Here is a 25,989-nt window from a genome sequence, read left to right as displayed (position 1 = left end):
CTACCATAACATATATTCCCATTTTATAGATGGATATCCAAAACTGTAAAACTGAATGACTTATGGAGGGTTTCTCAGTAAGTGCGTAGAAGAGACAGGGTTGAAACCTAGTACATTCAAGTTCAGATCCACCACTTTATCCAGAAAACCACCCTTTCTACCATAAGCAGTTGCCAGAGTGTTATGTAAATCACAAGACACAATATGACAGTTCAGATTAGATTTTAAAAGTGGTTGCAGAAGACATACTCCTAAAGATAGCTGTAAAACATTACATCTATATCAGCTTTTGTCTATAGAGTCAAATGCTACAATCCTTTCCAGGCTTATAGCTTCTATCATTTTTAGATGGGAATAGCTCACTACCTTTTTAATTTGTTAACTCAGTTACCATAAGGCTGTGCATTGCTTTCTCATTAGGCAGACATTAGATGTCGCACTTATTTAATGGAACTTTGCAAAATAAATATAACCCAGTGCCTTTCAAGGTATTCCTTTTCCCTCTTGTCCTTCTTTGTTATCTTTAGCACCAAAAACATGCTAAAAATTGTTCAACACAAATAAGTTATTACTTAACGCACACTCTAAACCTGCAACCAAGAGTGATACAAGAGCAGATTTTCCCCGAGTCTTCTTTTGGCTGATTCTACATTCATGTTTGGGTCTGATTTTCTAAGCACTGAAATCACCTTCTAGAAATCTGGAGTATATTTTTTAATCTACACTCAAAATTTTGCTCCTGGACTTCCCCTCCACACTTGCTTGCTTTACTGCGTTTCTTGTCATTAATTTATATAAGTTTCTGCAGGATATGCATGTCAAACTTAAAAGCTGCTTGAAACCATGGAGGGGGGGACGGGGGCAGGTTTAAGAGTTCCTTTGTTCTTTCTTGAGAAACGAGTTTATTGCCCTGTTTCCCAGGAAAGATATCATCTTTATGGTCCTGTGGAATGCGCTTGCAATTTCTCTAGCCAGTGAGAGTCAAAACAAATGCTTTCTTTTAAAAGGAACTACTTTGCCTAAGCATTCTATCCTATATTATCTACTTTAGTCATATGCACTACTACTTATAACTATTTATAACAAATCAGATTGTCATAACCAATCTACAGGTCTGAGAAACATCATAGGTACCAACAGCCAGTAACAAGTGATGTTCAAAAAGACATCTGCTGTTGTTAACTGAACAATGTGCCAAACAGAAGTAAAACTTTTACATTTATGGCCTTAGATCCAAAGCTTCCTGGAAAACCCTCATTCAAAAGTAGTCTTGGAAAGTCAGCAGCAACTCAGTGGTGAAAACATTTTCAGAGCCAATTCAGGATTTTAAGTTTAAATGACAGTCAAAACACTGGAGTGAAACAGAAGTGAAGGCATATTGTAACACAGATAGTCAATTTCGGAAGCGCAGCATTACTGGATCTTTTGCCCAGTGTAAAATCAGCCTTTCAGTGTGTGGTTATGTGTATTGTATTGATCTAATCGATGTTACTGAGTGGATTCCAGAGAGTTATTGACTGAATTCCAGAGAGATGGCCTTTTTAGTCATGCTGCAGCAAAGACTCTTTCAGCCAGTAAATTTATTGTGGCACAGATAATTTTCATTGGTAAAAGCCCACTTCGCAGATGCATGATGAGTATATGATTCTAATTATATTTTATTAATTCAGAATAATTAATCTTGAGTATGCAGACTGTTACTCTGATGGTACATATTAAAACTGTAAGATAGAATGTGTGTGCTTTATCTGGCCTTCTAATGAGAATGATGGCATTCCTATCATAAAATATAAATGATTATGTCCTCATGATTAATATCCTGTACTGAGATGCTAAAGACATTCTTCAAATCATTTTCTTTGCCGAGCAGTTAAATAACTTTTTTTTTAAATTCAAGAGATTCTTAAGATTAGATTTTAATGTCTGTTATGTGAACTTGATTCATTTATTCTCATGTAGCTTTTAAAACTAAAACTTAATTCTCACTGATGTGGCCAATTACAGTTGCCAGCTTTAGGTTGGGACATACCTGGAGATTCTGAAGGACAAGCCTGAGGAAGGTGGGGTTTGGGGAGGTTAGAGACTTCAATGAGGGTATAACGCCATAGAGTCCTCCTTCAAAAGCAGCCAATATCTCCGCATGAACTGATCTCTGTTGCCTGGAGATCAGTTGTAAATCCAGGATATCTTTAGTCACTGCCTGGAGGTTGACAACTTTATCCACAGACTGTGTCTGAGGTACCATTTTAGACAGCTAACATGATTGAATATTCCTACTTTTTTCAAGAAAGTCCCAGAACATAGAAAGCTAGATGTCAGGAGAAAGATTCTAACCATTGTCCCTGGCTTTTCCATGACAAAAAATCTCCATGCAAGAAATTAAGGCCTGCACAGATATTAACTTCTACAAAAGGCAGCTAGCTTTGAGTTAATTTGTTGGTGAGGTTTTCATTTGAGCAACTTCAGAAGTATTAATTAAAGTGATTGGTTTAATTATGCCAGCAGTGCTCATTGCATTTATGTTGTTATGTCCTTATTAGGGATGGGCATGAAGCAGGAAAATGGTTGTTCATGGTTTGTTGGGTTCCATGAACCATGATCTATCACTTCCCAAACTCCACAAACCGATTCAGCAAATGGAAAAGTTTATGCAAGATCATGGTTCATGCACATTTTGTCAGGCAATGAAATGGGGGTACAGTGAGCAGTGCTACATATAACTTGCAGGCAGTAGTTAAGCATGCAAAATAGTACAGAATCCAATGACAAAATAGTGAAATTAACAAACTGAAATAATAGCAAGTTTGATTTGGATAGTATCAGTTGTGTGGGTAAACAACCACACATCATCAACCACAGCAAAGGCAATAAATATGTCAGAATTGGAAATGGTTGGTGAGAGTCCACCTTCATAGGGCAATAAATGTAGAGTCTGTTAATTGCTCTATTTTTCCTCAAGCATGGGTTAAACTGAGAACATCTTTTTCTTAGAAGTGTTTCTGTCCATCTAATTTACTTTTTAACATATAGCATGGCATTATAAACAATAAACATCATTCCAGTTTGCCAATACAAAAAGGAATACATTAGAATACTATTATGCTAGTAATCATTGACTCCCTCCGGTACTAAAGGTAGTATGGCTCTTTAAATCAGTTGCCCATCCAACTAATGCTATCCAAACCAAACTTGCTATTTTTCAGTTTGTTAATTTGACTATTTTGCCATTGGATTCTTTGTATTATTTTGCCATTGGATTCTTTGTATTATTTTTCATGATTAACCACTGCCCACCAGCTATATGTAGCGCAGCTCACTGTACTCCCACTGTACAGTCTGATGAAGTGTGCATGCACACTACAGCTTACATTCTGAATAAAACTTTGTTTGTCTTAAAGGTGCTATTGGACTTCAGCTTTGTTCTTTAGAATATCCCTCTTACACCAAGGAACATTCTTCAGAATTGTTATGCATTGCAGACATTTTTTGTCTTCAGAATTGTTATGCATTGCAGACATGCTGTTGTTGTTCAGTCGCACAGTCGAGTCCAACTCTTTGCGACCCCATGGACAAAGTCACGCCAGGCCCTCCTGTCTTCCATCTGTACCCTGAATTAATTCATTTTGGAATGCCCTGTCAGATAATGTGTTGTTATGTTTAACAGTTCAAAATGAGCCTTGTCATCTGCAGAGAATTAGAATTGTATGTTATATAGTACATGTGGCCTAATTGTACACGTGTGTGCAATTACAAGCATACATACTAAGCTTTTGCTACTTGAGTCCTGTAGGAAAGTGCCAAAGTGTTAACAATTGCAACTATTGAATTCACAAGAGTCAGCATACTTTAAAAAGTTATCCCCAAAATCTACCACCACCCCAAAGCAAAACAGGGACAAATTAGGGAGGATACTTTATGATTAAATTCTTGACACAGAGATGTCAGGAGATTGGGAGGGCTACAACGAATGACTGCTGGGAAGCAGATGTTGCTGTCTGATCAGCCACTTTTAATCCGATAGGAAACAACAGCAACAACTGATTAAACTGTGCGTCTGAACAGGCCCATAGTAAGATAAAAATCTAAAATCTCTATTCAGGGCAGGTTGAGATAGTGCAAAATCTCTGAATGAAAATTTCAATCTGGTGTCTTCCTGCCCTTCATGATTTATTTGAATCCAGTCCTGTGATTTATTTTATTTTATTAGATTTATATCCTGCCCTCCCAACCAGCAGGTTTAGGGTGGCTAACAATCATTGTGGCCATAAAACATAAAGCATAAAACAACAACATTAGGGTTTGTAGAATCTTTCGGGATCAAGTGCCGTGTTCTACTGGAGAAAGTTTTCCTTCCAGACGTTTCGTTCTCAGCTGTGGAGAACATCCTCAGTGGCGTTGCAGCCAGAGCAGGCGCTCAGACCTTCTTGGCTGCTGTGCATTGCGCCTGCTCCGGCTGCAACACTTGATCCCGAAAGATTCTACAAACCCTAATGATGTTACCAGCTGTGAAAACCTGAAATCTTTGAAAACAACAACAGTTGCTATAGTTAAAATACAATACATAAATCAGTTAAAATTACAATAATAAAGCATCACCACCAATACTATAAGTATTTCAGTACTTATTTGATGGACCAGGGTTCTGCTTCAGGATGAGGCAATTTCATGTGTTCATCCTTGCCCAGTGTCCATACCTTAGTGAGAATAAGATTTAAACCAGTAGTTAATGCTGAAAGAGGCTGTTAGCATGAGCAAGTGATGTATGAAACTTCATTTGACTAAAGAAACCCAACAATACATATTTCACTTTCATTTCAAATTATGACAGCTGGAGTTCTAAACTGAAGCATACATAATAATTGAAAACACATAGTATGTTTGTTGTTTTAAATTTAATATTGTTAAGTCCTACAGATACTTTGTTGTATGTAAAAAGTCCTGCTGATATTTCACTAATATTGCCCTGCATTGCTTTTGCAGTTGTTTATGGTGGACAATGGAGCTGATGACTGGAGAATAGCCATGACTTATGAGCGCATTTTCTTCATCTGCTTGGAAATTTTGGTGTGTGCTATACATCCTATCCCTGGCAACTATACATTCACATGGACAGCCCGGCTTGCCTTTTCCTATACTCCATCTACGACAATAGCCGATGTGGATATTATTTTATCCATACCAATGTTCTTAAGACTATATCTTATTGCCAGAGTTATGCTTTTGCATAGCAAACTTTTCACTGATGCCTCATCCAGAAGCATTGGAGCACTAAATAAGATAAATTTCAATACTCGTTTTGTTATGAAGACTCTAATGACAATATGTCCAGGAACTGTACTCTTGGTTTTTAGTATCTCCTTATGGATAATTGCTGCATGGACTGTCAGAGCTTGTGAAAGGTAAGCTTCTGCTTTTAAAAGCATATACATGGCCTAGATATTCTTCTGATAGATCATTGCCTCCACTAGTAGTCTTGTTACTAAGGTACACTACTTCCCTGAGTTCTAAGTGACAATTCCTTTCTCTGAGTGGTCATTGTTTTATATGTTATGTCATTTCTCTTCCCAGTTTTTTTCATTTCTCCCTTCTGATACATTTTAAGTGTATTACCTTATTATAATATCCCAAGATGCAAAACAGAATGCATACCACTTTTGCCTAAACTGATATTTCAGTCATCAGAGTCTTTCTGCATTTACTTATTGCTTACTTTGTACATGAACATAATTTGATGATAAAATCTTTGTCAGTATTGCTAGGCTGTATAGTTTTAATAGTTCAATTGTGTTATCTAAAGATATTAATGTAATGGTACACAATATTGGGGAACATACAGTAGAACTGCTGTTTCATAGGCATCAGGAAATTTTATCCCCATGTCACCATATGCCAGGGGTGTCAAACATGTGGCCCAGGGGCCAAACCAGGCCCTCAAGCAACTGGCTGTCATCTGCTTCCTTCTCCCTCTCTCTTGTTTCCTTCTGTATAATAGTTTGTTTTGCAAGACTTGCTCAATTGCACAGTAGCCTTATGGCTTATCAGACTTTAGTGACATATACGGCATAGTTTTAATGTTAAGATTTTAAGGTTTTTAAATGTTTTGACTTTTTAACTGTAACAATTTTGCACTTTGTGTATTGTTTTATCGTTTGTTGTGAGCCGCCCTGAGCCATTTTATGGGAAGGGCGGGATATAAGTCATAGAATAAATAAATAAATAAATAATAGCCACATAGCAAAGCCTCTATTTTCTCCATTGGCTGAGGCTCCTCCCTTGGGGAGGAAGGGGAGAGCTTGCTTTGCCAGGCTCTCTCAATTGCACAGCTACTGAACCAAACCTCTCTTCCTTCTATTGGCTGAGGCTCCTCCTGGCCCCCTGGGCAAGTAAGGAAAGAGCCAGAGCTTCCTTTGCCCAGTTCCCTGGAAATACAAAGAAATACAAAGAAAGCACTTTTAAGGCCAGTAAATGCTAATGTTTTAAACATGTTTTTAAGTTTTTTAAAAATATATTTATATATTTAATTGTGTTTGTCTGTGTCCTTTATGAAGTTTATATCTCTGATACCTAATCTTAAATAGGTAAACACATGGCCTGACCCGACATGGCCCAGCTCAACAAAGTCTCATTAATGTCAGATCTGGCCCTCATAACAAATGCGTTTGACACCCCTGCCATTTGTGATTTTCAATCTTTTCAGAGGGAGAATTATTTTGAATAGGGATGGGCATGAACTAGGAAAATGTGGTTTGGTTCATAGTTCATGGCTGGATAAACCAGGAGACTTTTCACAAACTGAACCAGTTTGTGGCCTGCAAACCCCATTGAAGGGGACTGTAGTCCCTTTCAACAGGATTTGCAGAAAGCCTGATAAACAGCTGAGTGATGGGGAGCAGCTTGGTCTCCACTGCTCAGCTGTTTCAGGCTGGCTTGTGGAGTTCCTTTAAACTTTGTGCTGTCTTGGGCTATTTTTAAAGTTTAAAGGAACTGTACAAGACAACATGAAACAATTGCTCAGCTGTTTTTCAGGCTGTCTTCTGCAGTCCCTTTAAAGACGTCCTGAAACAGCTGAGTGGTGGGGAGCATCTCCTGACTACTCAGATGTTTTTTGCAGCTTTCACAGGGAACAGAAAGTAGGGTTTTAAAAGGACTCAGAATCCCTTTAAGCCCCTACTTTCTGCTCCATTCATAAACCTTCATAAACTGCCATGAACTGCTTTTAAAGTTTGTCTGTGATAGTAGATCTGTCATGAACTTTGGTTCACAAACCACAAACAGGACAAAATTTGTGATGAATTTTGCTTTGTGCCCATCCCTAATTTTTAATTAAAGTGAAATATTGGTTAAAGGCATGATGGGATACTGGAATACTGGACTCAATGGGATACTGGACTAAACATACCCAGTAATAGATTCAGTTATTAAAGTGGTAAAAATGCTGACTGTATGAACAAACCAGTAAAAAAATGGATGGCATTCCAGTTGGAGTAGACTGTAATGTAGAACAAAATATGAAAATTTAGACTGAATTTACAAAAAGGAGTTTTCAGTTCTTCTAATCAAGTTATTGGACATATCTTTGCACATACAGAAAACAGGTATATATTATGTACTGTAAACTAAATAGAGTACCTTTTCAGGAGTTTAAAAGGTTGTCAGAATTTGGTAACAAAAGAATTGCAGTGAAGACAAAACTAGGAGTCAGTAATGATGTAAAAGGTAGGCACAATCCAACCCAAGCTATGCACTGTTAAGGTTACTTTCAATGGAAATTTCGAATGTGTTTCTTAAATACTGCTCAACTTCAGCTGAGCTAGTCAAATTTTAATGATGTACCACATTTGAATACATTTGCGGTTGTGGCTTTTAAAAGTCTTTATAATGCAGAGATATTCTATATAACTACCTCTTGAAAAACTGGCCTGTAAATGGCATGTGGCAGTTACTAGGTCCCCAGGATCTCAAGGTCAGCCAGTGTTATTATTATTACGTTTAGATGCCAGGCAGTCTCAAGGCAGCTGACAACAGCTAAGATATTTACAGATATCAATTGAAAACATAATTCAAATAAAACTAAAAGACAGCCCACATAAACAGACCTGACTAATACAATGCTAAATGGAAGAGCTCTGCTTTCCATGCCCTGTGGAATTTAGATAAATCCTGCAGGGTCCACTTACCGTCCGACAGCTGGTTCCACCAGGATGGCGACACCACAAAGAAGGCCCTCATCTTGCTGGATGCCAAACAAACATCACGTTGTTATGGGGTGCAACCTAGTGACATCTGGTTGAATAACTGTCATCATGGGAGTACCTCTGTACACAGCTAAGAATTATGACTTATGGAATCTGCAAGTGTGTTGTCTCTGTCACATAGCTTTGAAGAGGTGGACTATTTGCTGCTAAACCTGCTGCAGACTCTGTTGATTACAGACTGATAACAGACGGGCATTCTGGGGTGATTGGGAGGCATCCCAAATCAGGACGGCTCAAAATGCGCCCCACAAGCCGTCCCCATCCTGTCCATGTGGCGACATGGGCATGTTCAGATGGCCATTGCACACCATTCCTGTCCCCATACATTTTCAGTAGTCATGCACAGCAGATGTTTGCATGTGGAAAGATTTTTTGGGTTGATTTCAGAGGTGTCCCTGAATCAGTCCAAAGTGCAGGTCTGTTAGCAGCCTGTGGGTTCTTTATTTGTTGGGTCACTTCAAGATTCTCTGGCAAAGTCTATCACAAGCCTGTAACCATCTTTGTGCCTGCCCAGTAGCTGCTTAGTCACTGCAACTTTCGTCAAAGTCATGGTTGTTCCTGTCATTACATCAACTTGTATAAAGTACAGAATCATTGGTAGTACATAGCATTTTGCACCTGCAGAGCTAAATGTGTCCTTTAGATGACTGGACAGATTACATTACTTTCTGTGCCTGTGCATTTAGTGGTTTCTGTTCAAGAAGTGATTGCAAGAACTGATTGTAATATTAGCTAGGTTTATTGAAGACAAACAGAGACACTAAGTTGTAAGCGTCAACTAAAAAAGTCAAATGTAATTTGTTTTTCATTTGACTATGTCCCTTTTAAAAATCACAGTTGGTGGCAGATGTGGGGGGAGTGGCAGAGTTTAATTGTGCAGGAAAATAGTCATAATCATTCAAACACATACATACACATTAATTCAGACATTTCCAAATAACTCCTTGAACAACTGGCTCCTTGCTTACAACCAGTGAACAAGACATGAGATACTGGTGTTTCACGTATAACTACTCACCGCACACACAAGTACCGTGAAAATTAACTATGCACTAAATGTACTATGTAAGAACATAAGAGAAGCCATGTTGGATCAGGCCAATGGCCCATCCAGTCCAACACTCTGTGTCACACAGTGGCCAAAAAAACCTACACACACACTGTGGCTAATAGCCACTGATGGACCTCTGCTCCATATTTTTATCGAATCCCCTCTTGAAGCTGGCTATGCTTGTAGCCGCCACCACCTCCTGTGGCAGTGAATTCCACATGTTAATCACCCTTTGGGTGAAGAAGTACTTCCTTTTATCCGTTTTAACCTGACTGCTCAGCAATTTCATCGAATGCCCATGAGTTCTTGTATTGTGAGAAAGGGAGAAAAGTACTTCTTTCTCTACTTTCTCCATCCCATGCATTATCTTGTAAACCTCTATCATGTCACCCTGCAGGCGACGTTTCTCCAAGCTAAAGAGCCCCAAGCATTTCAACCTTTCTTCATAGGGGAAGTGTTCCAACCCTTTAATCATTCTAGTTGCCCTTTTCTGGACTTTCTCCAATGCTATAATATCCTTTTTGAGGTGCGGCGACCAGAACTGCACACAGTACTCCAAATGAGACCGCACCATCGATTTATACAGGGGCATTATGATACTGGCTGATTTGTTATCAATTCCCTTCCTAATAATTCCCAGCATGGCGTTGGCCTTTTTTATTGCAATCGCACACTGTCTTGACATTTTCAGTGAGTTATCTACCACGACCCCAAGATCTCTCTCTTGGTCAGTCTCTGCCAGTTCACACCCCATCAACTTGTATTTGTAGCTGGGATTCTTGGCCCCAATGTGCATTACTTTGCACTTGGCCACATTGAACCTCAGCTGCCACGTTGACGCCCACTCACCCAGCCTCAACAGATCCCTTTGGAGTGCCTCACAATCCTCTCTGGTTCTCACCACCTTGAACAATTTAGTGTCATCTGCAAACTTGGCCACTTCACCGCTTACTCCCAACTCCAAATCATTTATGAACAAGTTAAAGAGCATGGGACCCAGTACCGAGCCCTGCGGCACCCCACTGCTTACCGTCCTCCACTGTGAAGACTGCCCATTTATACTCACTCTCTGCTTCCTATTAATAAGCCAGTTTTTGATCCACAAGAGGACCTGTCCTTTTACTCCATGACTCTTGAGCTTTCTAAGGAGCATTTGATGAGGAACTTTATCAAAAGCTTTCTGGAAGTCAAGGTAAACAACGTCTATTGGGTCTCCTTTGTCCACATGTTTGTTCACCCCCTCAAAGAAATGTAACAGGTTAGTGAGGCAAGATCTTCCCTTACAGAACCCATGCTGAGTCTTCCTCAATAACCCGTGTTCATCAATGTGCCTACTCATTCTGTCCTTGATAATGGTTTCCACCACAACTTTCCCGGTATTGAAGTTAGACTGACTGGCCTGTAATTTCCCGGATCTCCTCTGGAACCCTTTTTAAAGATGGGTGTGACATTTGCTACCTTCCAGTCCTCAGGAACGGAGGCAGATTTCAATGAAAGATTACATATTTTTGTCAAAAGATCCACAAGTTCAACTTTGAGTTCTTTCAGAACTCTTGGATGTATGCCATCCGGACCTGGTGACTTATTAGTTTTTAATTCGTCTATCAGTTGTAGGACCTCCTCTTTTGTCACCTCAGTCTGACTCATGTAAATGAGTTGTTAGCGCCTAATTATTGCCTCCATCTCCTGTTTATATATGCAGCAGTTAGAAGAAACAAACATATGTAGTGGTATTAAACCATGAAATGTGTGAGATGGCAACATTAGGCCCAGGGATCCCAGTCCTGGTGGGGCTTGGGAGCTATGGAGGTGGGAGAAGGCATAATGTGGGAAGGGGACAGAGATATGGATATGCTTGGCCCCATTCCTACCTTTGTCCCATCTTGAGAAATGCAGGCTGTGGGGATAGGAAAAATTACCCCTCTCCGACAATGGTGTTGTGCAATGCCAGGTCTATCAATAATAAGATCTCAGTTCTTTGGGACTACCTGGTGGAACAGAAGGTAGGCGTGGCTTGTGTGACCGAGACCTGGGTGCAGGATGGTGGAACAGTTGCCTTGCAGCAGATGACCCCCCAGGTTTCTTGGTCCTTCACCAGTCTTGGACAGATTGAACTCTGTAAGTGAACTCGAGGCCCAATGCGTGTCTTCTGATTTAACCCTGGATTGCTTCGACCCGCTCAGCTTGGAGGAAGTCGACAGAATTCTTGGCACTGCACGATCCACAACTTGCGATCTGGACCCATGTCCCTCCTGGCTAATTAAGGCTTGCCAGGAGGAACTAAGATGTCCTATACGGGGCATCATAAATAGATCCCTTTCAGAGGGTGCTTTTCCAACACCCCTGAAAGAGGCAGTGGTCCGCCCTCTCCTGAAAAAAGCTGCATCAGACCCAGCCGAATTGGCTCATTACCGACCGGTCTCAAATTTGCCCTTTTTGGGCAAAATTATTGAGAGGGCTGTGGCGTTGCAGTTACAGGACTTTTTGGAGGACGCTTCCACCCTGGACCCATGCCAGTCCGGCTTCCGCCTGGGCCATGGGACAGAAACAGTCTTGGTCGCCCTCATGGATGACCTCCGGCGGCAACTGGATCGAGGCGGCTCGGCAGTATTGCTGCTGTGCTAGACCTATCGGCTGCGTTCGATATGGTCGATCATCGGCTGCTGACCCGCCGCCTCGCCGACGCAGGAATTCGGGGGCCAGCCTTACAGTGGCTCTCCTCCTTCCTTGAAGGTCGGGGACAAAGGGTGGCAATTGGGGGGGAACTGTCTCAGAGACACCCACTTCATTGTGGGGTGCCTCAGGGGGCAGTTCTCTCCCCGATGTTGTTCAACATCTATATGCGTCCCCTTGCCCAGATTGCACGGAGGTATGGGCTTGGCTGTCATCAGTATGCTGATGATACCCAGCTCTATCTATTGATGGACGGCCGGACTGGTGATGTCCCTATAAATTTGGACCAGGCGTTACAAGCCGTGGCTGACTGGCTCAGGCTGAGTGGGCTGAAGTTGAATCCGGCGAAGACTGAGGTCCTTTGCATGGGCCGCAGCGGGCCAGGAGGGGAGATCACCCTACCGGCTTTTGACGGTGCGCCACTGATACCAGTGCGCAGGGTCAAGAGCCTGGGAGTGCTACTGGAATCCTCTTTATCAATGGAGGCCCAGATAGCTGCCACTGCTAGATCCGCCTTCTTCCACCTCAAGAGGGCGAGGCAGTTGGCTCCCTTCTTGGAACGCAGCGACCTAGCAACGGTCACCTCGAGATTAGACTACTGCAATGCCCTCTACATGGGGCTGCCCTTATGCCGAACATGGAAACTTCAGGTAGTGCAGAGCGCGGCAGCCAGGCTGCTGGTGGGACTACCTTGGTGGGAACACGTACAGCCTGGGCTGCGGAACCTGCACTGGCTGCCGGTTGTGTACCGTGTTCGCTATAAGGTGCTGGTTATTACCTTTAAAGCCCTATATGGCCGAGGACCTGCCTACGTTAGGGACCGCCTCCCCCCATATGTTCCCCAGAGAGCACTGAGTTCTAGCACTCAAAATCTTTTAAAAATCCCTGGGCCAAGAGAGGCTAGACTGAAGACAACCAGGGAGCAAGCCTTTTCAGTAATGGCCCCTCGTTGGTGGAATCAACTTCCAGAGATGGTGCGAGCCCTGCGGAACCTGAATCAGTTCCGCAGGGCTTGCAAAACCTTTCTCTTTCAGCTTGCTTTTAAGACAGAGCCTGGCTAAATTGACCTGTAGCCATCTAGCCATCTTACGCATGATTGTGATCTATAGCACCTTATAGCACCTGTTTTATTCATTTTAATTAACTTATGTAACTGAATTGTATTTTAAATTGTTGTTTACATTGTATTTTATCCAAATCATGGTATTCCATGTCTGTGAGCCACCCTGAGCCCGCCTTCGGCGGGGGAGGGTGGGATATAAAAATAAATTTACCTTACCTTACCTTACCATTGGCGGAGGGGTGTGTGTGGTGTTGCTGATCTGGGATTCTTATCCCTTCAGAGCACTCCCTGATTCAAAGATTGCCGGCATTGAATGTGTGGGCCTAGTGTGGGAAGCCAAGGAGGACTTGGCCATTTGGCTGGTGTACCGTCCGCCTAATACCTCAGCCAATGTCCTGCCTGGCCTGATGTGTCTCCCTGGGCCCTGAAGTATCCCAGGCTTTTAGTCCTGGGAGACTTCAATGTCCATGCTGAGGACGCAACCTCCTTGCAGACCAAAGACCTAATGTTATTCCTGGTGTAGTTAGGACTCTCCCAATTTGTTTTGGCTCCTACACATCGAGCAGGACACACGCTGGATCTGATCTTTGCATCAGGGATTATGGTGCCATGATTGGACCACTTTGCCTTGAAAGCCTGGTTGTGCGTGCCTGGCCCTCCCTGTTTAGGCAGCAATCATATTTATGCTCGCCCATGGAGCCTGATGGACCCCAATGCATTCCAGAGGGCTCTGCAGGATATGATTCCCCCTGGTGGCTTGTAAGATGGCCTAGTGGAAGACTGACATGCCTGTCTTTCCAAGGCTATCGATGTGGTCGCTCCCCGGCACCCTCTTTGCCCTCACAATCACTCAGCCCCTTGGTACTCCGTGAAGCTGAGGGAAATGAAGCGAGAACTAAGACGGCTAGATTGAATTTGATTGGCCCGCACATTGTGGCGAAAAGTCTGTGATGAGGCTATAAAAGCATCCTATAGGTCCTTTGTTCAGACCTATGAGATGGCCGTGAAGGCTGCTAAGCTTCCATTGTGTCTGCAAAATTGTGCCTGGCCCAATTATTTAGATTAATTCCATCTTTGACTTCTCTGCCTCAAGGTATCTCAAATGTTAATGAATTGGCTATTGGCTGTGAGGCTTTTGTGGACCATTTTGCAGATAAAATCTTATTGCTCCGTCACGACCTCCCATCCACATTTGCTACAATATGTGAACTGGAGGCCCCTTGTCCATCCTTGGGTTCGGTTGTGGACCACTTCAGCCCACTCTCCCAGGAGAAGATTGACAAGATTCTGGTGGCTGTGAAACCAACCACTTGCCCACTTGATCCCTGCCCATCATGGCTGGTAAAAGTCAGTGATGATGAAGTCAGGGCTCCCCTGCATGAGATTATTAACACATCTCTGTTATCAGGGATGTTCCCAGGGGCTTTGAAATAGGCAGTGGTTTGCCGTCTCCAGAAAAAAACATCATTGGGCCCATCGGTCCTTACTAACTACCACCCAGTATTGAATCTACCGTTCCTGGGCAAGGTAGTGGAGAAGGTGGTGACAACGCAGCTCCAGGTCTTCTTGGAGGAAATTGATATCCTGGATCCCTTCCAGTCTGGCTTTCACCTTGCCCATGGGATGGAGACGGTGCTGGTCACCCTGGTGGATGATCTCCGGAGACATCTGGATTGTGGTGGATTGGCCATGCTGATACTTTTAGACCTATCAGCAGCGTTTGATATGGTTGACCATGAGTTGTTAGCCCACTGCCTCGCCAACACGGAGATTCAGGGATTAGCTTTACAGTGGCTAACCTCCTTTCTCCATGGTGAGGGTGGCTCTCGGGGAAATTGTCCCAGCAACACTCACTTGAATGTGGTGTACCACAGGGGGCAATTCTTTCCCCAAAGCTATTTAATATCTATATGTGCCCACTTGCCCAGATGGTCTGGAGATATGGACTAGGTTGTCACCAGTATGCCGATGACATCCAGTTCTATCTGCTTATGGGTGGTCGTCCGGACTCTGCCCCTGATGAACTGGGTGAGGCTTTGCAAGACATGGCTGGTTAGTTGTGCCAGAGCCGATTGAAGTTAAATCCATCTAAGACAGAAATCCTCTGTCTGGATTGGGGGAGGGCAGGAAGTAGGATCAGGCTCCTGCCCCTTGATGGTACTCAATTAGTGCCGTCGACAGAGGTAAAGAGCTTGGGGATATTCCTGGATACCTCTTTATCTATGGAGGCCCAGGTTGCCGCCACTGCAAGGCTTGCCTTTTTCCATCTGAGGCAGGCCTGACATTTGGCCCCCTACCTCACTCCCTGTGATTTAGCCACAGTGATTCATGCAATGGTCACCTCTAAATTGGACTATTGTAACTCCCTCTATGTGGGGCTACCCTTGGAAACTCCAGCAGGTGCAGAATGCTGCAGCTGGATCATTAGCATCAAGGCCTATGCAAGCGCTGATGCATCCAGTGCTGCATGAACTGCACAGAGGTTACCCCTGGAGTACCAGATCCACTTCAAGGTGTTGGTCCTTACCTTTAAGGCCCTTTACAGCCTGCGGCCTGCATATCTCTGGGACTGCTTCTCCCCATACGAGCACCCCCGGGCCCTGAGGTCAGCTGCACAACATCTTCTTGTGATCCCCAACTGGCTTCAACAAGGTCCAGGGTCTTTTTGGTCTGGGCTCCCACCTGGTGGAATGAGTTCCCACTGGAGATCTGGACCCTGTGGGACTTATCCAAGTTTCACAGGGCTTGTAAGATGGAGCTCTTCTGCCAGGCTCTTAATTGACCCAGCGGGTGTCCCCTAAAGTCATTGCTTCCCCCAGCACCTTAGCAGCACCTTACCATCTAGGTGCTTAAGTTATGTTGGATACTATTTTGCTAATTCTGTGATTCTGTAATTTTACAGATTTTGTAATTATAATATTGTCTAGTCTGGATGTGGTTTGTTTAATATTTTTGTAAGGTTTTTAATGTTGTAAGCCACCCAGAACCTGCTTGAGGGATAGGGCAGGGTATAAATAGAAAAATTAAATTAAATGGCCCTGAGTATGAACCCCAGAACCTCAGTCACAGGCCAAACCCTATACCTTGTTTTACATGTAGGGTGGGGTATCTTTCAAATTCTTCTGGTTTTAGGGTCCCCCTCCAATTCTCAAACAAGGTTAGTTAACACTATCCTTTTGCATTACACTTTCTTCCAAGAAACAGATAATGCAACTGAAATATAATTTAATTATATTACCAACAGTAGAAGAAATAACATGGATCTTTGCCATCTCTTGAGATTGCAAAACTCAGCCATCTGGATTAGGGTTCTGTGGTGGGGACAAGGGCAAAAACATCCCTTCTTCCTTGTCAGTCAACAGAGCTGTTAGTCCATACAGGTTTCATGATCCCTAGAATCTACTTTCTTGGGTTGGAATGAAATGCTGGGGAATGTGGAATGGGACAAAGATCCACATTGTTTCCTTTCCATGACCAGTGTTCAAGAACCTCCCATTGTCACCTATTTTTGAAATGTCAAACTAGAGAGAAAGTGGTTTGATATTTTGTTTCTATTTATTTTTTGTATTTGTTTGATTTATATCCCACTCTCCTCGCCGAAGCAGGCTCAGTTTCAGTCCCCCAAAAGTCCAAATAAATGCAAAATATTTTAAAAATACTTAAAAGGTATCATTATGACATCAGTCCATTATATCAGCTAAACTTAATGCTGCTACTCTATTTATGTTCAGTTTAACCACTGCCCTTGGTTTTTGCGCTCAAAATAATAATCCATTTTGATCACCAGGTACTGCATATGTAGCTGACACATGGCCAGCATGGAGTAATGCAGATAAGGGGCAATAAGAATGCAATAATGTATAGCCTGGGTGGGACAGGAGATGTTTGTATTATTTATGGCTGCTTTTAATGAATTATTTTGTATGTTGATCAATGTGCTATACCCAAATAGCACAGCTTTGCTGCTCAACCAGTTGGCATTTTAAATTGTTATACTTTAAATATGACGTTCAGTAATCTTGAAGGCAGTGTAAAGCTATATATGTATAGATAACTGAACAGTACTTGATAGGGTTGCCAATCCCCAGATGGGGGGAGGGGATCCCCCGGTTTGGAGACCCTCTCCCCGCTTCAGGGTTGTCAGAAAGCGGGGGGAGGGTAGGGAAATGTCTGCTGGGAACTCTATTATTCCCTATGGAGATTTATTCCCTTAGAAAATTATGGAGAATTGTTCCACGGGCATCTGAAGCTCTGGGGGGGCTGTCTTTTGGGGTAGAGGCACCAAATTTTCAGTATAGCATCTAGTGCCTCTCCCCAAAATAACCCCTAAGTTTCAAAACGATTGGACCAGGGGGTCCAATTCTATGAGCCCCAAAAGAAGGTGCCCCTATCCTTCATTATTTCCCATGGAAAGAAGGCATTGAAAAGGTGTGCTGTCCCTTTAAATGTGATGGCCAGAACTCCCTTTGGAGTTCAATTATGGTTGTCGCAGCCTTGATCTTGGCTCCACCCCTAATGTCTCCTGGCTCCACCCCCAAAGTCCCCAGATATTTCTTGAATTGGACTTGGCAACCCTAGTACTTGAGGGAAATTGATCTCTTACATTTCACTACTTTCATGTGAAGAATCACACTAGGGAAGATTCTGAATTGTCACTGTATATGATTATGAATTTACTAAATATTAAAATAAGTTTTTAGCAATATGTTAGGGGAATCAGATTCTTAACTTGTTTTCTCACATTAACTGGAGTTGCATACCTAATTTTCAGCAAATCTTCCCTTAAAGCTATATGTCTCACAAACTGACACTAAATCATTGTCACTAGCTTTGGCTTCATGATACTAATTAGTCCGATTTAAAAGGTGAATTGCAGTGAAACATAATTAGAATTTCCTCCAAAGTACATCACTGTGCTTAAAATATTTTTAATCTTGAATTGTTATCAGAAGCAACAGGGAGCATATTTGTTTAAGTCTTCTCATGAAGGGAACCTCAGCCCAGGAAGAGAAGAAGGAAACAGACAACAGTCAAAAGAAGCAGATCGGTGAAAAGGACAGTGCCTAGGAAAACTGGCAGTTGCTCTTTGTATTCCATTTTGGCCTGCAATGGCTAATTGCTGACCATTGCTCTTAAGTCTCATAAACAAGAGTAATCCTAATTTTATTTAACTTGTGAATACTACAATAAATTTGAATGCCATAACCTTTTCTACCTTTTCTATGAACTGAAGTTGGTGGTACATGTGCTTTCTAGTATACCTGCACACCTGGGGTCTTTTTAACTGTATGAAGTTAAAGTCACTGCACATTAATGTTTCCAGCCATAGACTCCGTATAACAACTCCTCAGGCTGTATGTGGTTAATGAAAAAGGTAGATGTGCTTTATGATTAGTAAATACATTAATATATAAAATAATTAATTACACATTCACCAAGAAAGCCACTGAATTAAAAAAAAAAAAACTTAAGTGGCATTTTTACCAAAGAGTAAAATCAGTGCCTTAAATCACAAAAAAGCTGCCATTTGTATCTATTATAACTTATAATCATCTGACCTCATACCACAGGAAGCTTTGGTGGCCTTTTGCTTCCTTTTTTCTGGTCCTTTTAGTGTCCCCAAGAGTTGCATTCTGAGCCTTTGTTGTCCATTTCTTGGAAACAGCAAATACTAATTAGAGCCTTGAGCATTTTACTTTTAATATATGGTAAATGGCTCCTTTGAAGGATGGACTTTATGGCACTGTACCATGCTGCAGCCCCTCCCCTCGCCAAACTCCACCATCTCTTAGATCCACCCTCAAAGTCTCCAGGTGTTTTCTGACTTAGACCTGGCACCTCTATATTGCAGTGATTTTTGGTATAATAGATGGAATCAATTTGAAAATACAATAAATCAAACCGATTTTTATGGTTTATTGGGAAAAAACTAATTTAGCAAAACAGCATCAGAACAGACTGCAAAAGAAATATTCAGTCTTTATACTCACTATGACTAAAACCAGCAACTTTCATTTCCTGTGACTTAGTTGAAATTGAAATGTGATCACATTTCTTCAGTGTTGTAAAACTAATCATAAAAATTCATTATAACAGTTATCAAACATTACCTTATCATCATCTTGATTTATAACTTCACCAATACAAAAAACAGTCAATTTTTTTGTTTTATTCTAGCTTTTATTTCAGAAGCTTAAATGTAAATGTTAATTAGATGAAATAATTATTTGTTTACTGTTTATATATTTACATTTCAGGAGCTGAGTTTATAAGTAAGGATAGAATAATGTATTAAATTGTCATTTCTGTTTGCAAAAGTTGGTATGCCAAACAACAGCAAAGAGCAAGTCCAGTTTTCTTTACTGAAATGCTGCCACTGAATAATATACACTAGGATCATAAATGAGCACAAAGACAATAACTCTATGGTACGATCCTAGAAGGAGCTGCACCCTTTGAAGTCCATTTTCTTCAAAAGATTCCACTGTTAAACATGCTTAATTCTCTGTCATATTGTGGCTTAGAAAAGACATTAACTGGGCAGTTTTCTAAATATATTTTGAATTCAGTACTTGATATTCTTTTGAAAAATTAGTTAACAGGCCTTGTGAAGTTCCCCTGATTTGTATAAACTGGGTCAACTTTAGCTCTAAAAGGAAATGAGGTGAGACAATAGTCTATGAAAGCAGATTTTAGGGGACAATAACCTCCACTGCTATCTTCCTCTGCCATCACTCCCAGGAGCCAGAACTTTAGGCTTGGCTAGTTTATAAGAGATAAAAAGAGTAAAAGCTTTGAAACCTTTCTAGGGACTAAGAGCTCATTTCACCGCATCCTTCAGTAGGTTTGCCAGAAAATGGAAATCCCAGTTACTAGCCCAGTCCTCCATGAAATTGTTCACTCACCTTTGATAAAGCCTATCTTTGATATATATTTTACAAGCTGCCTATTTTAAGAACTTGCATTTTGTTGAAGTTTGGGAAAGAAGAGAGTCTCTAAACAATTGCCATGCTTTCTCATTCTGTGTTCTCCCTTTACCTGTCTTTTTTTACTTCATAAACCAACACCTTTATGAAACCGATTACTTTTTTTTGTATTAATGGCTAGTAATGGCCTCCAGGTTGGCAGCCATGACCACATCCTGTAGTAGTGAGTCCCACAAATTAACTATAAGCTATGTGAAGAAATACTTCCTTTTGTATGTCCTGAATCTTCCACCTTTCAACATAAATAGATAACTCCAGGTTGTAGTATTATGGGAGAGAAAGAAAAGTTTCTTCCTATCTATGGTCCTATCTAATTAAAAAAAAAACAACTTTATTCAAAAATAGAGTTCAGCAAAAACACTTCACAAAATCATAATGTAAAATTTTAAGAACCAGAAATTTAAAATTGTAAAAATAGCTCTAAGAAGGATCATATCATTTTCTGGAAGGTATTACAAAATAGGGTACCAGATAGTGGAAAATTTAGTATGATAGATAGCATTAGTGTGCCATGCTATCAGCTAACTTAGCCATAACAAAATGATCCCATTTAGAGGCTCAGCCATGGCCGCCTTGTGGGAAGGAAGGCATGATAAAAGTTCAAGAGGTGAGGAAGGCTTGCAACTCCACCTTGTTTGTGGGGGCTGGTGTGTCACAGATGGCCCTGACCTTCTCCTGAGAGGGGTGGGTGCCGCTAGCATCCACTGAGTAGCCTAGGAAGTCTATCTTTGGGACACCCAGGAAGCACTTTTCTTTTTTGGCCTTCAGGCCCACTGAGTCAAAACACTGGAGCACAGTGTGGAGATGGAAGGTGAACTCCTCCTCAGTGGCGACGGCGATCAGCACATTATTGAAAAATGGTTGGACTCCAGGGATACCTTTTAAAAGAGAGGCCATTAAGTTCTGGAAAATCCCCAGGGCCATGCTGACCCCAAACTGGAGGTGCTTGACTTTGAAAACATCCCTGTGCATTACGATAGTTTGTGCCTCAGCCGTGGTGGCGTCTACCAGGAGCTGCTGGTAGCCTGGGTCAAATCCAACTTGCCAAAGATTTTAGCCCTGCCAATGCTGCCAAAACATGGCTCACCACTGGGACCAGGTAGGCGTGGTCCTGTAGCATCCTTTTAATGGTGCATTTATAGTCCGTGCAGATGCAGCCGTGGCTATCGAGCTTTACTGGGGTGGCTATGCATGTCTCCCAATGTGCATTGGTGACCGGCTCCAAGACCCCTTGCACCACGAGGTGGTCTAACTGCTCTTCTATCTTGGGTTTCAAGGCAAAGGGGATGTGCCGGGCCTTCAGCTGTATGGGCTGCACATTGGGGCTAAGCTGCAATGCTACTGGGGGGCCCATATAAGTCCCTAGGACCCCTCTAAACATGGATGGAAACTCCCTGCAAATTTTCTGAAAGTCCGTGTTTGTGGGGGTCTGGTGGATTCTTGTCACCTGCTTCCCAAGGGATCAAACCAAGCCTGGCCTAATAAGTTACAAAGGTCCCCATCCACCACTAGCAAGGGTAGAGTTCCTGAGAACTGTCCGTAATTTACCCAGAAAAATGCGACCCCTAGTACAGCAACCTCCTGCTCCTGGATGTCCCGAACAATGACTGGGGATGGGTGCAGCTGCCCCCCCCCCTCGGGCACAGTTGTCTGAGGGTCCAGGCCGAGATGATGGTATAGGTGGCCTCTGAGTCTATTTCCATTTTGCATGAAGTGCCCTCTATTAGGACTGTGGTTTTAAGGTTTTCCAGGGAGGGCATAGAAAGTTGGCATACCTGGCCGGTCATTGCCGGGAGGGAGTGCAGTTCCTCTACAATGGTGACTTCGTGGCATCTGCCATTTTGTCACTTTGTTGCTCCCTGATGACTGGCAGGTTGAACTGGAATGGCAAACTCATGCTAGGAGGCCTGTCTTTCCGCACTGGCGGCAGATGGCATCCCGGAATTTGCAGGAGTGGTGCTCATGGGGCTCTCTGCAGCTGGCACACTCTTGGGCATGCGCTGTTTCGGTGGTAGGTGGCGACAGGCATTTCAGAGCCGCATGGTGAAGTTTGAAGGCATTGCTGCCATCAGAGTCCTTGGAGGCAGATGTGGTGGCGGCCTGGTGTTCCCCGGTTGTGGGTCTCTCCTTGTGTGATTTCTCATAAGCGTCATTGCCGCTGAGTGCCTTCATTAGCATGAGGTCCTCATGGATCGCCAGCTTGCAGTGCATCTTTTAGTCCCGGAGGTTGGTAATGAACAGTCGAGTAGGGAATCCTTGAGGTTCGAGAATGCGCAATGTAGGACCAGGCAGCAGAGCTCTGTAAGGAAAACAGCAGCACTCTCCCCTGGCCTCTTGTTCCGCTTGTGGAATCTGATGTGTCTGGTCATGCGTGTCAGCTTGGGCTAGAAGTGGTTGGTTAGCTTCTCCACTATAGTCTTGTACATGGCCTCCTCGACCATGGCGGGAGAGATGAGGCCCTCGGCCAACCATGAGGCTGCTGTACCGCAGATGCTGAGCAGGAGCAACTTCTGCTGGTCTTCATCGGTAATCTTGTGGTACTGGATGAAATAGTTCAGCCACTTCCCCAAGGTGTCCCAGTCTTCAGTATGGTCTGGGTTGAACTCCGAGATGCAGCCATGCAGTCCAGGAGCGGCAGCCATGGTTGGACCGGGTGATGGTATCGGTTGTGTGGTGGCACTGGAGCTCAGTGCGTTGGACGATGCCAATTGGTCCTGGGCTTCGCTCATCTGGATCCCACCTTCGTCGCCACTATAATAGCGATAGTGATCATAGCTTTTTATTAGGTACAGCATAGTATAGGGCTGCACTCAAAACTAGGCCCACAGAGTCAACTATATACAACTCAAGGTTCCCGCACAAGCACATTATTGGATCATTCAACTCAGCAGGAGGCCTGTGATTGGAGCAGGACAACAGGGATTTGGATTCTGCTGCCCATTGTTCCTGAGCCCCAAGCTCAGTCCTTACGGCTCCAATGAGCCTGGCAGGAACACCCAGATAAGTCTTCAGTTTGGTCTGCATACATAACAGTAGCTAAGAGAATAACCTGTAATTTAGAAAATCCAGTGCTCAAGCCTTGTAACTTCCATGAACGAGCCACTTTCTCACATCAGCTCCCCATCTACAATACGGGAATAATTATCTAGTGTTCTTTACAGCAAAATAATATGTGTTAAATACTTTCAAGACTGAAAGTGTAACCTTAATTATGGTAATGATTATTCCTCTAGCATTTAAAAATATATATTTTAAAACTATATGGGTTTACAATTAAACTATTATGATCCATTCTCTAAATCTGTTTTGTAAGCAAATCTGGATGGTGATATTTTGGTATATTCTGGTTTTCCTAAGTGGTTTGCACATTCCTATTTCTAAGTATATTTGTTTAGGAAAAGATTATGGTTTGACCAAACTGTATTTAATTCCTAGTTATTTTAGAAACTACTTTAACTTCTTCAAGGAAGAAATGTCTTACGTCTAGGTTTTCTGAAAAAATGAAACTCATTTTATTGCATTCTTATTCTGGCAGAGAAATATTTTGTTCTTTGTGATAAGAGGCAGAAAGAAAAGTCCTAAGAGGCAAATTTCAAAGCATCATGAAGAGTTCACTACACAGCTGAATATAGGGTTAATGGGAGTCTCATGGCTAAAAGACAATTCACTGTTCAGTAAATGTACTATTCCTCAAGTGTACAGGCATCAGCAGATAAGAGACCTTTGAAAGATCATAGTAAGTCACTCTCTCTCTTAACTAGAAAACGGAAGATTCTGTTCACTTACCGTGAAGTCTTTCTTCTTGGTTGTCCCAGAGTGGGTCAGTCCTGACCAATGGGTTCTAGCTCCTCCTCTCCATAGGCAGGGCCAGCAAACAAGTTCTTTCCAGAAGGGAGGTGCCTTTCCCTTACTTTCAGTTCATCTTCCAGCCAAGCGACTTCATACTAGAATCTAGAAAACAAACTGCAGCCTAGGGAAGAAAACACTTCAGTAACATCCGTCTTCCCCTCCATGAACCAAGGAAGCACGCACCTTTTCAACCAACTTCCTTTATTCAACAGTTGTAACCAGAAAATCTTGATACAACCAAGCCAGAATGCAGGCAACTATTAACTCTCCATGCGAAAGTACACGGTCTACAGAGACCACAGCAGAAAGAACCCCAATTCTGAGCTTCCAGGACTCCCAGCGGGTTGATACAAAAGACTGAGCCAAACGCATACTGGGCGGGGAGGACTGACCCACTCTGGGACCACCAAGAAGGAAGACTTCACGGTAAGTGTATGGAATCTTCTGTTCTCCAGTGGTCCCAGTAATGGGTCATTCCTGACCAATGGGACATATAAGAGCAGTACCCAAAGGTGGGCAGTCCTTTGGATCAGATAGCAGCCTGTAGCACCTTCCTGCTAAAGGCCGCCTCGGTTGAAGCAATCTTATCTATATGATAATGCCGTGTAAAGGAGTGCACTGAGCGCCACGTGGCCGTTCTGCACACTACTTCCAAAGAGGGAAATGCCCTGTAAACTGCAGAAATGGCTGCACCTCTTAAAGAGTGGGCTGTAATGCCCAATGGAGGTTCCAAGCCTCTGGCCTTATAGGCTCCGATGATACAGCCGCGCAGCCACCTACTGATTGTGGATTTAGAAATGGCCTTATCCTTGGCTTGGGCACTAAAGGAAACAAATAAGGAATCCGACACCCTCAGTGACTTAGTTCTGTCAGACAGAAGCTTAAGGCTCTGCGAATATCTAGACAGTGCCATAACCTCTCCTTCTCGTGCTTTAGGTTCAGACAAAAGGAGGGAAGGATAATTTCCTCTGACCTGTGAAACAATGAATTAACTTTTGGAACAAAGGTCAGATCCGGTCTCAAGACCACCTTATCTTGGTGGAAAACACAAAGATCCTTTTGAATGGACAATGCCTTAATCTCAGACACTCTGCGTGCTGAAGTGATCCCCACCAGGAAAATCGTTTTAAAGGTCAGCAGCTTTAAGCCACATGAGGACATAGGCTCAAAGGGCTTGTGATGTTAGGCCTCTAGAACCACATTCAAATTCCAAGAAAGGAACCTGTGTATCTGTGGCGGGTTAAGTAGAGACACCCCTCTTAAAAAAACGTTTGATATGTGAATGTCTGGATAGCAGCTTGCCCTTCCTATTGCCTCTCACCGCTGAAATGGTCGCTACCTGCTGTCTGAGAGTATTGGTGCTAAGACCTTTCTCCAACCCCGCCTGAAGAAAAGCAAGCACATCTGCTGTCTTAGTAGACATAGGGTCTGTATCGTGTTTCTGATGCCAGGATGTGAAAGTCTGCCAAGTGGCATTGTACACTCTGTTAGTAGATACCCTTCTAGAGGCCAACATGGTATCCACCACCCCTTTTTGGTACCCCAACGCCGTCAGCTGCTTCTGCTCAATTTCCATACTGTGAGTTTTAGCATCTCCAGTTGCGGACACAACGCCTCCCCCTGGTGTAATAGGTCCTTCCTTAGGGGAAGTCTCCAGGACTCGGCTACTCTGAGCCACATCAGCTCTTGAAACCAGACCCTTCTGGGCAAAAAAGGAGCTATGACTATTACCTCCGCCCCCAGCTCCTGTACCCTGAGCAAGAACCTCCGCAACACCTACACTGGGGGAAAAGCATACAGAAGAGTTCTGGGCCACTCTGCATGAAGTGTGTCAGTGCCCATTGCCTTTGGAGCTTTTGTCCTTGACAGGAACCTTGGAATTTGGTGATTTTGTTCTGACGTGAACAGGTCTACCTCTGGAGTCCCGAACCTCCTGCAAACCTGGTGGAACATTGACTTGTTCAGTGACCACTCCACTGGGTCCAGAGTTTGTCGGCTGAGCCAGTCCGCTAGCATATTCTCTTTCCCCACAACGTGTGTCGCCTTCAATGACCGAAGATTTTTCTCTGTCCAGTCCATCAGAAGAATTGCCCCTCTCTGCAGGAGTTTCGA

General features: G+C 42.9%; 1 protein-coding gene across 2 annotated transcripts in view; it reads left to right on the top strand.

Moving 5' to 3' along the window:
• KCNN2 (potassium calcium-activated channel subfamily N member 2) overlaps positions 1-25,989 on the top strand; it is a 173,819-nt gene that overhangs the window by 50,279 nt on the left and 97,551 nt on the right. For both annotated transcript variants that reach the window (XR_009555265.1, XM_060235589.1), the window contains exon 3: positions 4,981-5,399. Coding sequence is in view for 1 of the 2 variants with exons in the window: in XM_060235589.1 (XP_060091572.1) it covers positions 4,981-5,399 (419 nt within the window). In the remaining variant the exon portion in view is untranslated. The remainder of the gene's footprint in view (positions 1-4,980; positions 5,400-25,989) is intronic.

The sequence above is a fragment of the Heteronotia binoei genome, chromosome 4 (genome assembly GCF_032191835.1).
Source record: "Heteronotia binoei isolate CCM8104 ecotype False Entrance Well chromosome 4, APGP_CSIRO_Hbin_v1, whole genome shotgun sequence".
Lineage (NCBI taxonomy): Eukaryota > Metazoa > Chordata > Lepidosauria > Squamata > Gekkonidae > Heteronotia > Heteronotia binoei.
Note: the sequence above shows the minus strand (reverse complement) of the source record. Positions and strands in the feature narration are given on the sequence as shown.